Source organism: Malaya genurostris, chromosome 1 (assembly GCF_030247185.1).
Source record: "Malaya genurostris strain Urasoe2022 chromosome 1, Malgen_1.1, whole genome shotgun sequence".
Lineage (NCBI taxonomy): Eukaryota > Metazoa > Arthropoda > Insecta > Diptera > Culicidae > Malaya > Malaya genurostris.
In genome coordinates, this window is record NC_080570.1 from 90740595 (window position 1) to 90757933 (window position 17339).

At 36.5% G+C, this 17339-nt stretch overlaps 1 protein-coding gene across 2 annotated transcripts in view; it reads left to right on the plus strand.

Annotated features, from left to right (window-relative positions):
- The first annotated feature begins 973 nt into the window (after positions 1–973).
- Positions 974–17339, plus strand: part of LOC131440695 (inactive dipeptidyl peptidase 10) — a 176944-nt gene continuing 160578 nt past the window's right edge. Inside the window, exons 1-2 of one of the 2 annotated variants that reach the window (XM_058612207.1) lie at positions 974–1493; positions 1619–1733. In XM_058612207.1, coding sequence (XP_058468190.1) covers positions 1437–1493; positions 1619–1733 — 172 coding nt within the window. In that variant the 5' untranslated portion in view covers positions 974–1436. The remainder of the gene's footprint in view (positions 1494–1618; positions 1734–17339) is intronic. The other variant, XM_058612208.1, reaches the window with a different exon arrangement.

Consider the following 17339-nt stretch of genomic DNA (forward strand, 5'->3'; position numbering starts at 1 on the left):
AGAACTTTAATTAAATATGGCAAAAATGTGATATTATTGGATTTTTATTTGATTTGAATACAATAAATGTAAAATAAATGCAAAATGACTTAACTGTTTCGCTACAGCATTGCTAGCTAATTCGAGACAGACGTACGGGCGTCTGTAAATAATTTTTGGAATGAAATTCTTTTGTCATTAGTACAGTCTGTTACATAAAAGCGTGATCATGATTACTTGCGATCGGTAAAGTGGAATGGTGTGGAATGGTCCTTCATGTAATGCGAGAACAAATCAGCTGACTATTGCTTACAATTAGATCTCAGCATTTTTCCAAAATGAGTACCGCATACGCCTTGCGCTTCGAACCAGTTTTTTTGTGCTCGCACCCGAAATCAAAGTCGTCGACATTTTTCACCTCTTTAAAACGATTCACCCACTTATTCACAAACGGTTTCGACTTTTGCATGTATTTCGCCGCGTTTTAATATAAAGAATATCAGGAGAACCACCCTAACTCCACAAATATGGCAGTTAAAGGGGTCAAATTTTGAGCAATTCATCTTCAATACAAACACTTTTAAACAACTTATATAAATTTAATTTCTTTTTGGGGGCAGTTTTTATATGCATACTCGGCTACACCCTTCCATCAAAATCAGTCCAAATGGTTCATCACCCAAGAACTTCTAGTTATTGTGTATTATAACAGCATGAAAATTCATTCTTTTACTTGAATCATGACTCGTGTTGTTCATTTGTAGAATCGGAATTTCGCCCGTGTCTTTTTTCCAAATGCTGTAATGATTGGACAGCTGTCATCAATGTAAGTAAGACTACCTCAATTTGAATATATTATTCGAAAAACAGGTAATATTTTGAACAACAATAATAACATATTTTTCTATTAAATTATATAATTGATAGGTTAAGATCCCCTACTTTAGCTCAGACATATTCAAATCGTATAAGGTATCTATTACGCATGACAGTTTTTTCCATCATAGCTCCGCAGTAAATTTGCTATCATTCCTTATACTAACAGGAGCTGAAATATTCGTTACTCTACACAATATTTATTGAAGCAGTTATCAACGAAAAGATGCGTTTTAGTTGTATATGATAAATTTGGTTACACATATTTATGTAACTTATAATATTCAAATGTTGTTACGAAAGTAAATCAAGTTCGAATATTAGTGAAGTGCGGGGCTGTTCCTTCAAGGATTTTCCAGCAAATCTGTGATAATGCTACAACAGTAATATTCTCTTCATTATGAAGAGCTGTACTTTTGAATTGATTGAACAAGAATATTATATTGAAGTATAAGCATGAAAATTAACAATTTAGAAAATTTTGCTTCCTAACGTACAAGTGAGCATCGTGGATATATTTAACCAGTCAAATGACAGGTTAAATTGATGAGTGATTTCTGGTGGATTCGAATTGTGTAGTTATGAATACGGTCCAAAGCACAGGACATACAAATGTTAGGAATAAAAAGGACTCGGAGGTAAAACCGCTTTGGCAGTAATGAGTGGAACACAAATCAAATGATTTTGTGCATTATTTAAGTTCATTCATATACATTAATGATATAATGAAAAATTTCTATTTTCATATCTTTTCTACGTATAGGAGTTAACTGTTTCTTCTTCCGAGAAAAGAAATTGGAGAGGAATTTTTATAGCTCTATTAGTAATAGCTGCAGTGTTGGGTCTTATAGTATTTTCTATTCTACTTCTTTCACCAGGTGCATTCCATTTCTAATTTATCTGTATGTATATTATAAATGTTACTATTTCTATTATCTTTCAACATTCATTATGTCTATTATCGCTCTTAATTATCAATATAAAGTTCAGTTGAGTTCAAATTCAAGTTAATAACACCCTTACTGTATGGTGTATTTCAAGTATATTATACATTTTGTGTTAATTTAGATCTCCATTATTGAAAATTTATTCGATTTTTCTGTTGTTCCGAGAAGCTGTCATAAAAAAATAAATGGACTTACTCTTCATTCGTAAATGTATTGAAATTAATTACAGATCATAACCTTGAGAAATTTAAAAGCATTTACAATGAAGTGCATTATTTGCCCTGATAGGTTATGTAAAAATTATGTCGTATTAGATTTTAAAACATTTTATTCCTTCACAAATATAATTAAAAATTATGTAATTATTTTTACGTTTCGTGCTAGGCTCGTCAGTGCATTACAGTTTATGTTGAACTGTTATGTCACCTGCAGTTCAACGTAAACCGCTAGGCAGACGTAAAGTTATTGCTATTTGCAATACACTTATAATTAGCACCGAAGTGCCAAGTCCTTTTTGATGTGTCAAATGAAAGCAATTATAAGATATTATGTTATGTTATATTATATTATATTATATTGTATTATATTATATTATATTATATTATATTATATTATATTATATTATATTATACTATATTATATTATATTATATTATATTATATTATATTATATTATATTATATTATATTATATTATATTATATTATATTATATTATATTATATTACACTAGTTGAATTATCTGGCGTTGCTCGGATATGTTTCGTGAAGGCAAAGCCGCAAAAAGATTCTAGAAATTGTCCTGCCCATCGAAATACTCTGAGTGTAGTGAAACACGGTAACCCGATTGATGTTCAAATTGCGCACGATCAGTGAGTCATCTCAGATCTCACAATATTCATAATTTTCACGACATTCTCATTAAATCGGGTCAGTTTTACAAATACCCTTATAATCATATCTAAGTTCCGCAAAAAGTACAGGGTGATTTTTTAAGAGCTTGAGAACTTTTTTAAACAATAAAACGCATAAAATTTGCAAAATCTCATCGGTTCTTTATTTTAAACGTTAGATTGGTACATGACATTTACTTTTTGAAGATAATTTCATTTAAATGTTGACCGCGGCTGCGTCTTAGGTGGTCCATTCGGAAAGTCCAATTTTGGGCAACTTTTTCGAGCATTTCGGCCGGAATAGCCCGAATTTCTTCGGAAATGTTGTCTTCCAAAGCTGGAATAGTTACTGGCTTATTTCTGTAGACTTTAGACTTGACGTAGCCCCACAAAAAATAGTCTAAAGGCGTCAAATCGCATGATCTTGGTGGCCAACTTACCGGTCCATTTCTTGAGATGAATTGTTCTCCGAAGTTTTCCCTCAAAATGGCCATAGAATCGCGAGCTGTGTGGCATGTAGCGCCATCTTGTTGAAACCACATGTCAACCAAGTTCAGTTCTTCCATTTTTGGCAACAAAAAGTTTGTTAGCATTGAACGATAGCGATCGTAATTCACTGTAACGTTGCGTCCAACAGCATCTTTGAAAAAATACGGTCCAATGATTCCACCAGCGTACAAACCACACCAAACAGTGCATTTTTCGGGATGCATGGGCAGTTCTTGAACGGCTTCTGGTTGCTCTTCACTCCAAATGCGGCAATTTTGCTTATTTACGTAGCCATTCAACCAGAAATGAGCCTCATCGCTGAACAAAATTTGTCGAATTTGACACATTTCGAACCGAACACTGATTTTGGTAATAAAATTCAATGATTTGCAAGCGTTGCTCGTTAGTAAGTCTATTCATGATGAAATGTCAAAGCATACTGAGCAAATAATAATGCATGAAAATCATAACCTCAAAAAATCTGAGCAAATACTAATGCATGAAAATCCTAACCTCAAAAAAATCACCTTTTATATACAGTCTTCAAAAAGTAGCGAGTATCATCAAATTAGATAGTTTCTCGTCAAATTAGATAAATTTTGTAATAATTCACCCTGTTAAGGACACTTGGTACTCTCTCTCCCCTATAAAAATACCCTTCTGGCCATCTCTGAAGAGTAAGAAGTACCTGTGCCAAGTTTGGTGGCAATCCGTTCAGTAGATTCGGAGTCAGGCCCGTGCGCAGGAATCATTCAAGACCCCCCCCTCTTGAGCGGGTTCAAGGCAGGTTTCAAGAAAGGTTTCAAAAGGTGAGGGGGTTTAAGGAGGATGGGGATTCAAGGGAGGGAGGGGGTTTCAATAGGTGATGAAGGCGTGAAAATTTGAAAGAAAAGTCAAGTTATTTGCACTTTTATATAATAAGTACTCTAGTGTTCTAGGAACCTAATGTTGGAAAATCTTCCACGGGGGAGGTTAAAACCACCAACCCTCCCTCCCCCTGCGCACGGGCCTGCTCGGAGTTATGTCGTTACATCAATTACATCTTCCTTTTAGAGGCTTTTACTACATCCACTCCCCATGTAATCAAATCTGAGGTTTGCAAAATGGTTCTATGGTTTTCAAAAAGCATCGATTCTCGTCAAATTATATGAATTTTTTCACGAAGTTCTGCAAAGATTTTCACGTCGTCATGTCGAAAGAAATTGACTAGAACAATTGTGTAATTTACAAGAAATATTACTAATGGCTACGTGCCGAAATGGTTAGAAATCTCTTGTAGAGTAAAATATGTGAGCGAAATGATACTCTCCTCAAGGTAAAAGAATGATAATCTCGATTGAGAACCATGCTACAAAGAATATTTTTCTGCTGAATCTGCATAGTTTTGGCCGCCTCATAAATGTTTGGGTCAGTATGTACAGTTTTCTTCATTTTTAGAAAAAATGACAATAAATTCAATACTTGCAATTCAAAAAACGTTATGCTGAATCTATTTCAAATGAGCTCAAAACTAACAGATATAAGAAAAATGTCATAAAAGTAGCAGAAATCCAACATGGGGATACTAGACAGCTGTCAATGTCGTTCACGCGAAAATTATAGAGGAGCGGACTGAGGCATGAGGCTTGCGGAAAACCCATGTAGCTAATTCTGAATGTTACCAAATCGCCATGTCAAAAATGTATGCGCTACTCTGACAAAGAACATCAGTGAAAAATGAATCAAATGCTCCTTTTATGTCTTAAAATACAGATGCCATTTGTTGCTTTTGGGCGAAGGAAATTTGGATGTCAGACGATAGCAATGCAAGGCAATCATTCGTCCCTTTATATCTACGGAAGCCAAATTGAGTATCTAACAACAAGCCATTCGTCTCGACCCAAGTGTCGAGACGTCGAAGAATAAATTCCAACAAGCGTCTTTGTGCGAGGTTGGGCAGATTCTTCACCAACTTTAATTTAATTCTGTCCAACCAATGAGCATTATTGTTACAATACAAGAGTGCTATAGAAAAGTCCATCATTGAAAGGGGGCTTTCAATAAAACTATTATTTGGGAGCTTGCGTAAGAAAAGAATCTGTGCAAACTTTCCTTACAAAGCAAAATATCCATCGGTTCGAGTATTCCTCACTCTGATTTCCTACGTTACGATTCCTCATCCATCTGGTCGTGCTCCAAAGAGTGCTCATTGAGGTTTCTCTTGACAAAGCATCGACAAAATGTCTCCAATAGCTACATTACTTGGCCCGAAGTATGCTCTTGTACTTGGTTTCTAAAACCAAAAATTTTTCAAAGTTTTGAGGAGTTCCTCCTCCCCGCTTAAGAAGCAAGCAAGTTTTGCATGTTTAGCATCTGAGCACTTTTTGTCCCACCAAGGGTTGGATGGCCTTCTGGTAATCGTTGGACCAGAAAATCGTTTGGTTTGGGCTTGTTCTGTGGCATCTAGAATCGAACAAACGGTGAAGTCATATACTTTAATTGGGGGAAGTTCTTCCATTGAATTTAAGACACTTGAAATATTACTTTGATATTTAATGCAGTCATTTTTTTTTCAAATCATATGGAATATTCAATGAGTTAGCATTGCATTTGTTACTGCTAATTGAGATGATGATTGGTAAATGGTCGCTACCATGCAAATCATTAAATATTTTCCACGTACAATCTAGTCGAACTGAAGTCGAGCAAAGAGATAAACGTAATGCATTTGGACGTGCAGGAGGTCTTCGGATCCGTGTCATGGTACAAATATTCAATACTGTCATGTTGAAATTGTCGCAATTATTATATATTAAAGATGATCTGTTATCATTGTAAACGGAACCCCACATAATTCCGTGCGAATTGAAATCTCCCAAAATCAATCGTGGAGCAGGGAGGGCTTCAACCATTTCATTAAGCTGTCGCTGTTCAGCTTGTGCTCTTGGAGGAATATAAACCGAAGCTATACAAATGTCTTTTTCTTTATTGTTTACTTGACAAGCAACAACTTCTATACCAGAAGTCGAAGGAATACTGAATCTATAAAAATAAATAGCATTTCTTAATTCCTGAAAGCACTCCACCATACGGAGAGTCTCTATCGAGGCGTATAATGTTAAAGTCATTAAAATTTAGAGCTATGTATTATGTAAGGCATGTTCCGCACTGAGCAAATACATCACATTTTTGACTATGCAATAAAATTTTAAATGAATCATGTTTTGGCATGATCGACAATTCCACTGCAGGACAATGATTGCATCACTTGCGGCGGATGATAAATTACCCATCAAATGATACAATCCCTGATAAAATTGGCCATTGAGCTGATAAGTGCTTCAGTGCTTGCTACTTCTAGCTATTGGGAATAATGTAATTAATTTTTGAGGGTCTTTAGGGGTTCAAAAATATTGAATGGTGTGAAAATCCATTCTACACTTCAGTAATTCTGTTGGTGGCTGTAAAGCGGAGCCCACTGGATTATTGTCTTTTTTGTGCTAGTTCCTGGATTTTTATTTTATTTTTATTTTATTTCTAATATAATAAGTTCTTATCAATCTATCACTATATCTCCAGTAGGCATAAAACCTCCTCATCTTTTGTACCAACAGATTACAGAATATCCAAATGATACATTTCATATTATTAACTATTATAACTTATTGCATATCATTAACTATTATAACTACATATCTAATTACTTAGAACTAACGATGAACTTCTAATAAGATAGTGTGGGAAAGCAGCAGAGAAATCAGTATATATAGCATCTACTTGCAGTCGAGCTTGCAGGGATTTTAATGATAAATGAAGTGTAAGATACGAGATTTGTAGTAGTAGATCGTTTCGGCATAAAACCGTGTTGACTTTCAGATATATAGTTTGAGCAATTATGTGTGATGAAGTCCAAGACGATTAGTTCGAATAATTTGGATACTTTGCATAACGCCGCTATTCCACGATAATTTGATATCTCGGTTTTACTGCCTTTCTTAAAGACGGGAAAAATGTATGATTTTTTCCTATGGTCGGAAAATGTCCTGCTTTCAAGGAGCTAGTAAACAGTATCGATAGTGGAATCGAAATACCATTTGAACATTTTTTTAGTAATATAGATGGAATCCCATCAGGACCAGCACTGAATAATGACTTAAGCTTGGAGAACGCTTTGCTAACTTCAGTGGTCGTAATAATTGGACGTAATAATTGCGTAACTTAATAGCAGCGCATGTTGAGAGATCATGAGGACTCCCCCCACAATAAACACATTTTTCAATTTCTTTACTGCAATCATTATCCTTATGGGTCCCTTCACACTTAATACATTTCGGATTTTTACTACAGTAAGTAGCTGTGTGGCCAAAGTTTTTGCAGTTCGTGCAATTCATAATATTTGGTATGAAAAGACGAACTCTATCGAAGTGAACATGGCTAGGTAAGGTAGATCCAGCGAATGTCACTCGAAACGAATCTGAAGATCGATAAGTCTTGTTCCCTCTTTCGAAAGATACTGAGTACAATTACTTGCACACGAGTTCCTCAAACATAGACTTTTTAAAACGCATAGGCTTTTTAAAACTCAAGCAACTCTTCAGCCGAAAGATCCGCTTCGGTGATAACACCGTCTATTTAAACGTCTTTCGAAGGAATGTATACGCGGTATTCGCGAGTAAATAATTTACATAGAACAAGCCAGGAAGCCTTCAAAGAATCGACTACAACGTGGATCTTGTCTTTATGAACTTTTATTATATTTTTGGTAGCCGAGAATTGTAATGTCAAGTCTCTAGATATCTGGGATGAGTTTAATGGCTTCAATTGACGCAATGGGGCCGCTGAGGTTTCATTGTACAACTTCGTTCTACACGAATTAAGAACCATTAAATTTTCGCCTGGTGGCAAAGATAGATCTCCTGATTTCTCACCCATGACATAAATATGCTTAAATTGGTCTCAACTGAATTATATAAAACGACAATATATTTAGATTTGAAATAAAGTAAAAACACTAATATACCTGGTAGATGCTTTCCACTATCTCCGTTGCTCTGCTGTCGTGGTCTTTGCTGAGCTTGGTGTGTGCGCTGCCTGTACCTATCTTAGATACAGCATTATATCTTTTGTTGAAGAGTAAGTGTGATGCTTTTTGTGTAGCACCACGCGATAAATGATGTCTCTTTTTTCCACCGCAAACGGTACTGTACCCCGTACAAACTGATACCTAGTGGATATATCTGCGGCTTTGCGCACCTCTGTGCCTTAGCACCCCTTCGTCTCCGCACCTATGTGTCTCAGCACTTCTATGCGTTCGCACCTCTGTGTCTTTTCACCTATGTGCGTATGAATGAGATGGCTTTCTTAAACTGCTTTCAAGTCGGGAACGCCCCGAATATTGGCTGTACACCAGCCTTTGCTGCATTTGCAATTGGCGCCCGCAGGTTTTGTTTACCTGCAGCTAAGGTTGCCTTGTCTCTGTGATAGCCGTTAACTCATGAGCCAGTAACACAACCTGTCTGCTTGAACACTCTTTACTGAATGATGGAATTGATACATATCTCAACTTCAACATAAAATTTAAAAAATAAACTATCATATGATACAGCATAACTTTGGATCAATCGAACAGATTTCAACCAAACTTGATACAGATACTTATGGCACTTGGAAAGTTTTTTCAAAGGTCAAAGGTCTAATTGATCTGTTTTCCTGTGAAATGAGCATCTTACGAACATAGATAATTCATGCAAATCAGGTTGTTGAATGATCCCGTTACAGGGGTGAGGTAGAATGTGGAATCGGCGTGAAACAATACTTCTTGAAAATCATAGATACATGTTGTTTCTCAGAAGTGGTTGTTCTATGTAGATGATTAAGTCTGTTTCGGCAATGTCAAATTTGTAATTTCTTTGAGTACATTCCACATAAGAAAATTTGATTCCATTTCCATTTAAAAAAAAAATGTCGAGATTTTGAGCGTGCGAGAAAATCTGTAGAGAGTTGCTATATTTGAAAATATATTACACGTTTCTGTATTCAATGTATTTGGTAAATTTACTACCCTCAGTGTATTGTAGAAGCAAATAGAATTTATCCACTTGTTTCTAAACTTACATAAACTAAAAGAAAAACAAATATTGTAACAGTTTGAGAGAATTACTGCGTCTACCTCAGAGAATTTGAGAGCTCTGCTCTAGCACTTTGGTTCGATCCAGTGATAGAGTTAACTGTGAAAGAAAATAAACACGCGCTCCCATGATACGCGTACACTTCATATAACAGTGTTGTATATGTGTGAAAGAGAAAAGCTCTCGTTGATTTCGGCAGTGCAAGGGGAGAAAATTACACTTGCTCTTTGTCATACAGAGGAGATGGACATCTCTGGGTTAAACAAACGTGCATTTTAGCGGTGTCGAGAAACTATTTCCTTTCTAAACTTTTAAATCTGTATTTTTCAGGACAAATAAAGTTCAGACTAATCTGTATATGTGGCAACCCCCATTCGTACGGCATATTTCGACGCGACACACATACTAGTATAAAAATGTGTTCATCATCAATATTCTCATTTTTGTATTGCGAGTGAGCTTTACCGTCGTAATTTAATGAGTTAGTGACGGCGCAATCTTTTTCAACTTCCATTTTGATGAGTATTTTGGTAGGAAATGGAGAAAATTCATCTAATCTTAATGATGATCTATGGGACTGAAAAGCGCCTTGAATTGTCACGACTAACATTTAGACAGAACTGAGATGGCTCTTAGCGTGTACACTCGGTAAACTAGTCCCACATTCGACTGGGAATTTATTGTGTTGTCCAATTGGATTCCAAAGTGGATGAAACAATCTATTTCGCGCGAAATCAATTGGTGCATTTGGAACACACAATGAAATCCGACTCTAATTCCGGACAAGTTAATTGAGCAGCGCTCCCATGACGACTGACGACTTCCACTGGTAGGCTTTTGGCTTCATTCCAAAAGAGTGAGATTTTCGATGTTGCTCTCCCGTAGGCCGTTTGTCTCGCTTCTACAAGTGTTGTTCAGACAATGATACAAAAAAGGTGAAACATTCGTCTTTTATATCGATGCATATTTTGTTCTCATACTTGGCTTATGCTGAAATGGGTCAAATCAGACAGTATTTCTATAGTGTACTATTGCAACACTTCAATGTTGTTGCAATACACGTTCAAGTTTAAAAATTTATAATCTATTGATTATATAATCCTTCCACGGATCACTAAGCTATGAGCTTTCAAAATACGAGAAAGGCAAACACGCATCTTTTGTTTCCTCTTTTATACTCATTGGTACCAAACATTTCAGAAAAGTTTCATTTTCAATTATTTGAGATTATGTCACACAGCTGAAAATTTTCTCATAAAATTGAGAAAATATTTCCTATGGCACGTAGTAAAAATTATGTTTATTCGTTAGATACAACAATATATATTCTTGATCTAAAACTTATCACTCTCTCAGAGGATAAATATTGAAAAGGTAAAGTAAGTCGTATTCACGACAAAAATTTCTTCTTAATATTTAATTGTGTGTCAGAATATTTGATGTATCTTAACTGTGTTTTAGTATAGGTGCATCGTTTCAAATTCTATTGGTAAAGAGGTATGCTTGCACAATTCGCACAATCGATCAATTAACTAATATTCGGAAGTGTGAAGATAGCGTGCCAATTTTATTTGTATTGACGACATCCAGTTATTTCTCTGACATTACCCACCCACCTTTTATATCAGGTTTTCTCAGATTCCCGTTACGAAGGTGCGAAACCAACACAGGTTCGTGAAAAGTGTTTGGTTGATGAAACTACCCTGGGTCAGTTTCAGTTTTCTATAACGAAAACGACCAAAGAAAACGAAAATCTACATCGTTTTGAATAACTAACCGAGCCAATCGGCACCAAGCGCATATGAGCACGTGTTTCCAATAGTATTGAAAGCAGAACGCCGGTGCCGGAACGAATATCTGTTCCCGGTGTTTGGTTCGGTTGAACACGGTGCTGCGGTTGAGTAAAATCACAGCACTTAACGAAAATGTGGCAAAAAGAAATAAAGAATTGAAGTGGTTGAAAGTTGATTTGAAATGACTTGCATTTGAATCTCACAATTCGCGATAAATATGAATTTTTAATAGCCGGTTGTGTACTCACTTAAATTGGATTACCGATATCAGCTGTTCAAAACTCAATGATTATATTGATCATAATAACAAAAAATAAAAATTCAATCACAAAGCATGTTTTATTTTGCTGCTTGAAAAGTATTGCTACCGATATAACTTCAATTTAATATAGAGCAGCTTCAAGGAAAAAAATCCAATAAACCAGTGAACGAGCCATTTGACTAAATTTGTTCTTGTAATGCGAGCACAGGTTTTTGTTTGCTGTCATTTTCGTTTAACTGACTTAATCCAAATAGTGCATGAGAAGTAAATGTACCAGTTCAAATAATTCAAATAAAGTCTTTGTCTCTAAAATCAGCATTTGAATGGAATATATTTTCCGCTGAGCTTATTATATGTTGCTAAAAATGTCTAGCCGTCATATAATCTACGAAAAAGGATTGACAAAAGCATCAATATGAAACTTGCATCGATTTCTCATGAAATGTTAATGAGAAAGGTATCACTACACTACTAACGTTTGCATTAAAAATGAACTTTTCGGATAGTGATAAAAAATAGCTTTGGTTTTCATAAATCACCTATGGAAGGTATTTATTTAAGCTTATTTGAAAAAAAATCCACGCCTTCGGCCTTTCGGTAGTTGACCGGAACATTCGCCATGGCGGACGAAAACATGCGTGTAGGCCTATTTTTGAGTTTTTTCTTCGTTATGTTTATCGATTCTTTTCCGTTTTCTCAGCAAAGTTGTTGAAGTAGATTTTTAGGGAACTTGGTGTGTGAAACAAACTTCACCTCGGAGTTCACTTCCGTCGTAGGGGAAGTAAAATTTCAGTGCCCTACCAGTCGTTGCTATCCATGGTTAGATAGGTCTCGCTGTCCATCTTCACCGCCACATCGCGATTCACCGGGAGAATCGAATTGACCATCTTATTCAGCCGCTATCGCTGCGTCATTACCTGCAGATCTGAAACAGGTGGGCGAAACTTCCACTTCCTGACATGTATGTTCATTATTTTACATAAATACGTTTATTTCATATTTACTACATGTTTTTCTTCGCCATGGCATCCACAATTCATAATACTTTAAACCTAATATATTTCGAATATCATATTAGTATTTTGGTATTCATTAGTTAATCTAAACACGCGCGATCAAGCGATTTGCTATTATAAATTACATTAAATAAAATACATTTATTTTGTACATGACCTTATAACTATTTCAGGTTTGTTTGTATCAGTTCACCACATTTATTCAATATAAGATTTCTGGCTATTGGTTGAACTCATGGAAGAGAAAAGAGTCTAACATAAAATAAAATTTAAATTTGAACTACAATGGACTTAATGAAATGATGAACAAGTTTCATGTAAGGAAGGCAAGCAAGAATGTCGCGAACTGGGACATTGGATAGTCTACCTTGGGTACGCAAGAAATTTATTAGTTGAGATATGACATCACGATACTCCACGCTTGTCCAAACGACATGATCAATATCGCGATAACCTTCTCCACAAGCACAATTAATCTCGGAAAGTCAAATTCGAAGGAGATGTGCATCTAACGTGTAGTGATTGGACACGAGTCTGGACATCACACGAATGATATCCAGTCCCCTTAACCATGCTTTTGTCGATATTTTAGGAATAAATGAGTGCATCCACCGACCCAGATCATCTTTATCCTAAGAAGTTTGCCAGCTGGCAAATGTTCTTTGGTGAGACGCACTGTAGAATTCGTTGAAAGCAATCGGTATCTCATAAATGTGACCCTCAATAGAACCATGTTTGGATAAAATATCAACTTTTTCATTGCCTGGAATTGAGCTATGAAACGGGACCCAAACTATTGTGATTTGATAATTATTGTTCAATATGTCGTTCAGACACTGTTTTATTTTGCCCAAGAAAAAGGGTTCATTATTGCCAGCAAGCGTTGGCTTCAATTTCACTCAGACTATCTGTGAAGAGAAAATAATGGTTTGAAGATAATGTGACGATTACACTCAAACTACAATGAACTGCTGCTAACTCTGCTATATAAACAGATGCAAGTTCTTGAAGCCTAAATGAAGGCGAAACATTATTGTTGAATAGACCAAAACCAGTAGCCTCTTCAATTCGTGATCCGTCCGTGTAAAATATTTTTTCAGGGTCAATATCCCTGAACTTACGGGTCGGGTCGATTTTCTGTTACATATGGTTAAAATATACTGTCAGCCTTTTGAAGTTATTAATAACCAGGGGATTCAGTACCACATATCTTATTAGCAGTCGTGATGAAAGTTCCCAAAAACGATCCTTCAATGGAAGAACGCCCGCCTTAACTTCAAGACTCATTGTATATGTCGAATGCATGCAGCCTAAAGCAATTCGCAAACAACGATACTCAATTCGCTCAAGTTTGATAATATGTGAGTTTGCAGAGGAACGAAAACGAATGCATCCATATTCCATCACTGAAAGTATCGTTGTCTGATACAATTTTATTAGATCTTCCGGATGAGCAACCCACCAAGATTCTGTCATTGTTCGAAGAAAATTTACTCTTTGTTGGAATTTTGTTATCAGATACCTAATGTGTCCTCTCCACGTGCATTTGGAACCAAACCACACCCCGAGGTATTTGAAAATCAAAACCTGTTGTATCATTCTTCCCATCATATGAAGCTGAAGATGCGCGGGATCATGCTATCTTGAAAAGACGACCAGCTCTGTTATCTCCGCAGAGAATTCGATACCCAGATGAACAGCCCAAACGGACAAGTTATCTAAGGTATCTTGAAATGGTTTTTGCAGGTTAATAACTTTGGGTCCAGTAACTGAATGCCAATTGTCTTAGTGTACATGGAGATACTAGACAGCTGTCAATGTCATTCACGTAAATATTATAGAGGAGCGGACTGAGGCATGAGCCTTGCGGGAGACCCATGTAGCTAATTCTGAATGTTGCCAAATCGCCATGTGAAAATTACATGAATTTCCCTGACAAAAGGTTGAGCAAATAAATATTTATAACCGCTGGAAGTCCAAGTTGGTGGAGCTTGTCTGAAAGAACGTAAATGGGAACTGAATCGAGTGCTCGTTCAATGTCTAAAAATACAGAGGCCATTTGTTGTTTTTGGGCGAAGGAAATATGAATGTCAGACGAAGTAATGCAAGGCAATCAATCGTCCCTTTATTTCTACGGAAACCAAACTGAGTATCGGACAATAAACCTACTTTTCGTCTCAATCCAAGGTTCGAGACGTCGAAGAATAATTTTTTTGAACAATTTTCTGATGCAGGACAACATCGCAATGTGTCTATATGAGTTGTGATTGGAAGATGGTTTCCTTGGCTTTTGAATGGCGATAATTTTCACTTGCCTCCAGTCAGGTGGAGCAATATTTTGCTCAAAAAACTTGTTGGAGAATTTAAACAAACGTCTTTTTGCCAGGTCGGGCAGATTCTTCACCAAGTTGAATATAATTCTGTTATACATAGTAGCGTTATTGTTACAAGACATGAGTGCTATGGAAAATTCCATGATTGAAAAGGGGATAGCAATGGAACCATTATTTGGAGAAGATTCCCTAATAATGCTGTGCGTCGGAACGGAATCTGGACAAACTTTCCTCGCAAAATCAAATATCCATCTGTTCGAGTATTCCTCACTCTCATTTCCTACGATACGATTCCTCATTCGTCTGGCCGTATTCCAAAGAGTGCTCATTGAGGTTTCTCTTGATAAACCTTCGACAAAATGTCTCCAATAGCTACATTAAGTATGCTCTTGTACTTGGTTTCTAAAGTCAAGATTTTTTCAAAATTCTGAGGAGTTCCTCCTCCTCGTTTATAAAACGTCTCGAAAGCATTATGTTTTGCGTATTTGGCATCTGAGCACTTTTTGTCCACCAAGGGTTTGGAGGCCTTCTGTTAGAAGATGGACCAAGAAATCGTTTGGTTTGGCCTTCTGCGGTCTCCAGAATCGAACAAACGATGAAGTCATATTCTTTAAGTGGGGAGAGGCTCTTTCGTTGAGTTCAAGGTACTTGAGATACTATTTTGGTATTTAATCCAGTCAACATTTTTTGTCAAATCATATGGAACATTAACTGAATTAGCAATGCCTCTGTTACTGCTAATTGAGATGATGATTGGTAAATGATCGCTACCGTGTAAATCAGGAAATATTTTCCAGTTGCAATCTAGTCGAATTGAAGTCGAGCAAAGAGATAAATCTAATGCGCTTGGACGTGCAGGAGGTCTTGGGATCCGTGTCATACTACCCATATTGATTACCGTCATGCTAAAATTGTCGCAAATATTATATATTAACGAAGATCTGCTATCATTGCATACGGAACGTCACATCATTCCGTGCGAATTAAAATCTCCCAGAATCAAACGTGGAGCAGGGAGGGCTTCGACCATTTCATTACGCTGTCGCTGTCAAACTTGTGCTTTTGGAGGAATATATACCGAAGCAATGCAAATGTCTTTTCCTTTAATATTTATTTGACAAGCAACAACTTCTGTACTAGAAGTAGAAAGAAAGTTTAATCTATAATAGAAATAACATTTCTTAATTCCTAAAAACACTCCAATATATGGAGAGTCTCTATTGAGACGTATAATGTTAAAGGCATTAAAAGTTAAGGCTATGTTTGATGTAAGCCATGTTTCGCATAAAGCAAATACATCACATTTTTGACTATGCAACAAAACTTTAAATGAATCAAGTTTTGGCATGATGCTTCGACAATTTCACTACACAACAGTGATTGAATCATTGGCGGCGGATGATAAATTATTCATCAAATGATACAAAACCTGAGAGAACTGGCCATTGAGCTGATAACAGTTTCTAGAACTTCAGGAATCAGATCAAATTGGTTCAAATGGCACGTTCCCCTTGATATTTGGAGATTTGCCATCAATTTGTTTTTAGCATCATTTTCCCGATATATAAAAGGGAAGGATTGAAAGGAAATGGTAAGGGTTGGACTAGGAGGATGGAAAAAATTGATGACACAAAAACACAAAAAAGCAGAAGTAAATTGTGCACCCCTAAGGGATGCTGAACAATCTGCTGGGGATCACATTTAGTGGAAGCAGAAGTAAATTCTGAACCTCTACGAGGTCCTGAACAGTCTGCTTCGTCTGCCTATTTACTTTGTTTGTTTGTTACTATGTGCGTTCTTTCTGGTGAACGATGCACAGTTTATAAAACCTCCAACCCTCGAGAGGATTTAGAGATTTTACAAAAGCGACATCATTCTGCACTCCCGGAAGAATGCAGAACGATTCGCATTATGTACGAGCAGAAGTAAATTCGATACCCCATAAAGAATGCCAAACAATCTGCTAAACCCTATTTAAGGTGAATAGAGAAAAGATTCATTCACTCCAGGAAGAACGATGAACCCTTCTGACAATAGCTCCTTACCACATTGGGTGAGAAACGAGAGAATATCATCTGAATGTAGCTCCGCATAAGCAGACGCAACCATGTATGGAGAACGAGAAACCTGGATACGTAGTTGCGTCAATGCGGCACAGTTACATATCAGATGATATGAAGTACCATAATCGCATGTACACAAATCACACGAATAATAATCAGCACGTTGAATAGTAGCCATGTGATAATTGAGTTTGCAATGTCCGGTCAGAGCTCTGACCAGAATACTGCAATGATGCTTGGAAAATGCAGTAGACACTTTGACAATTTCAGATTTAAATCTAGTAGAAATGCTTTTGTCTGAGCGCAAGTTTGCAAGCCGCGCCATTAGCTGGCATGTTTGGATGCAACCCAAGAACGAATCTTGTGCTTTATCCAATTAGTTGATAGTGGTAAAGCTAGTTCAGGACCAACGAAATCGTTCATTGCACCAGCTCTAGCCAACTCATCAGCCCATTCATTTCCAGTAATACCAGAATGGCCGAATACCCATAAGAAGTAAACAGAATCGCGTAGATTTCAGCTTGGAACACAGTACAATATTTACCAAGTGAATGAGACTGCTCTAGCCTCATTTAACGACAGTA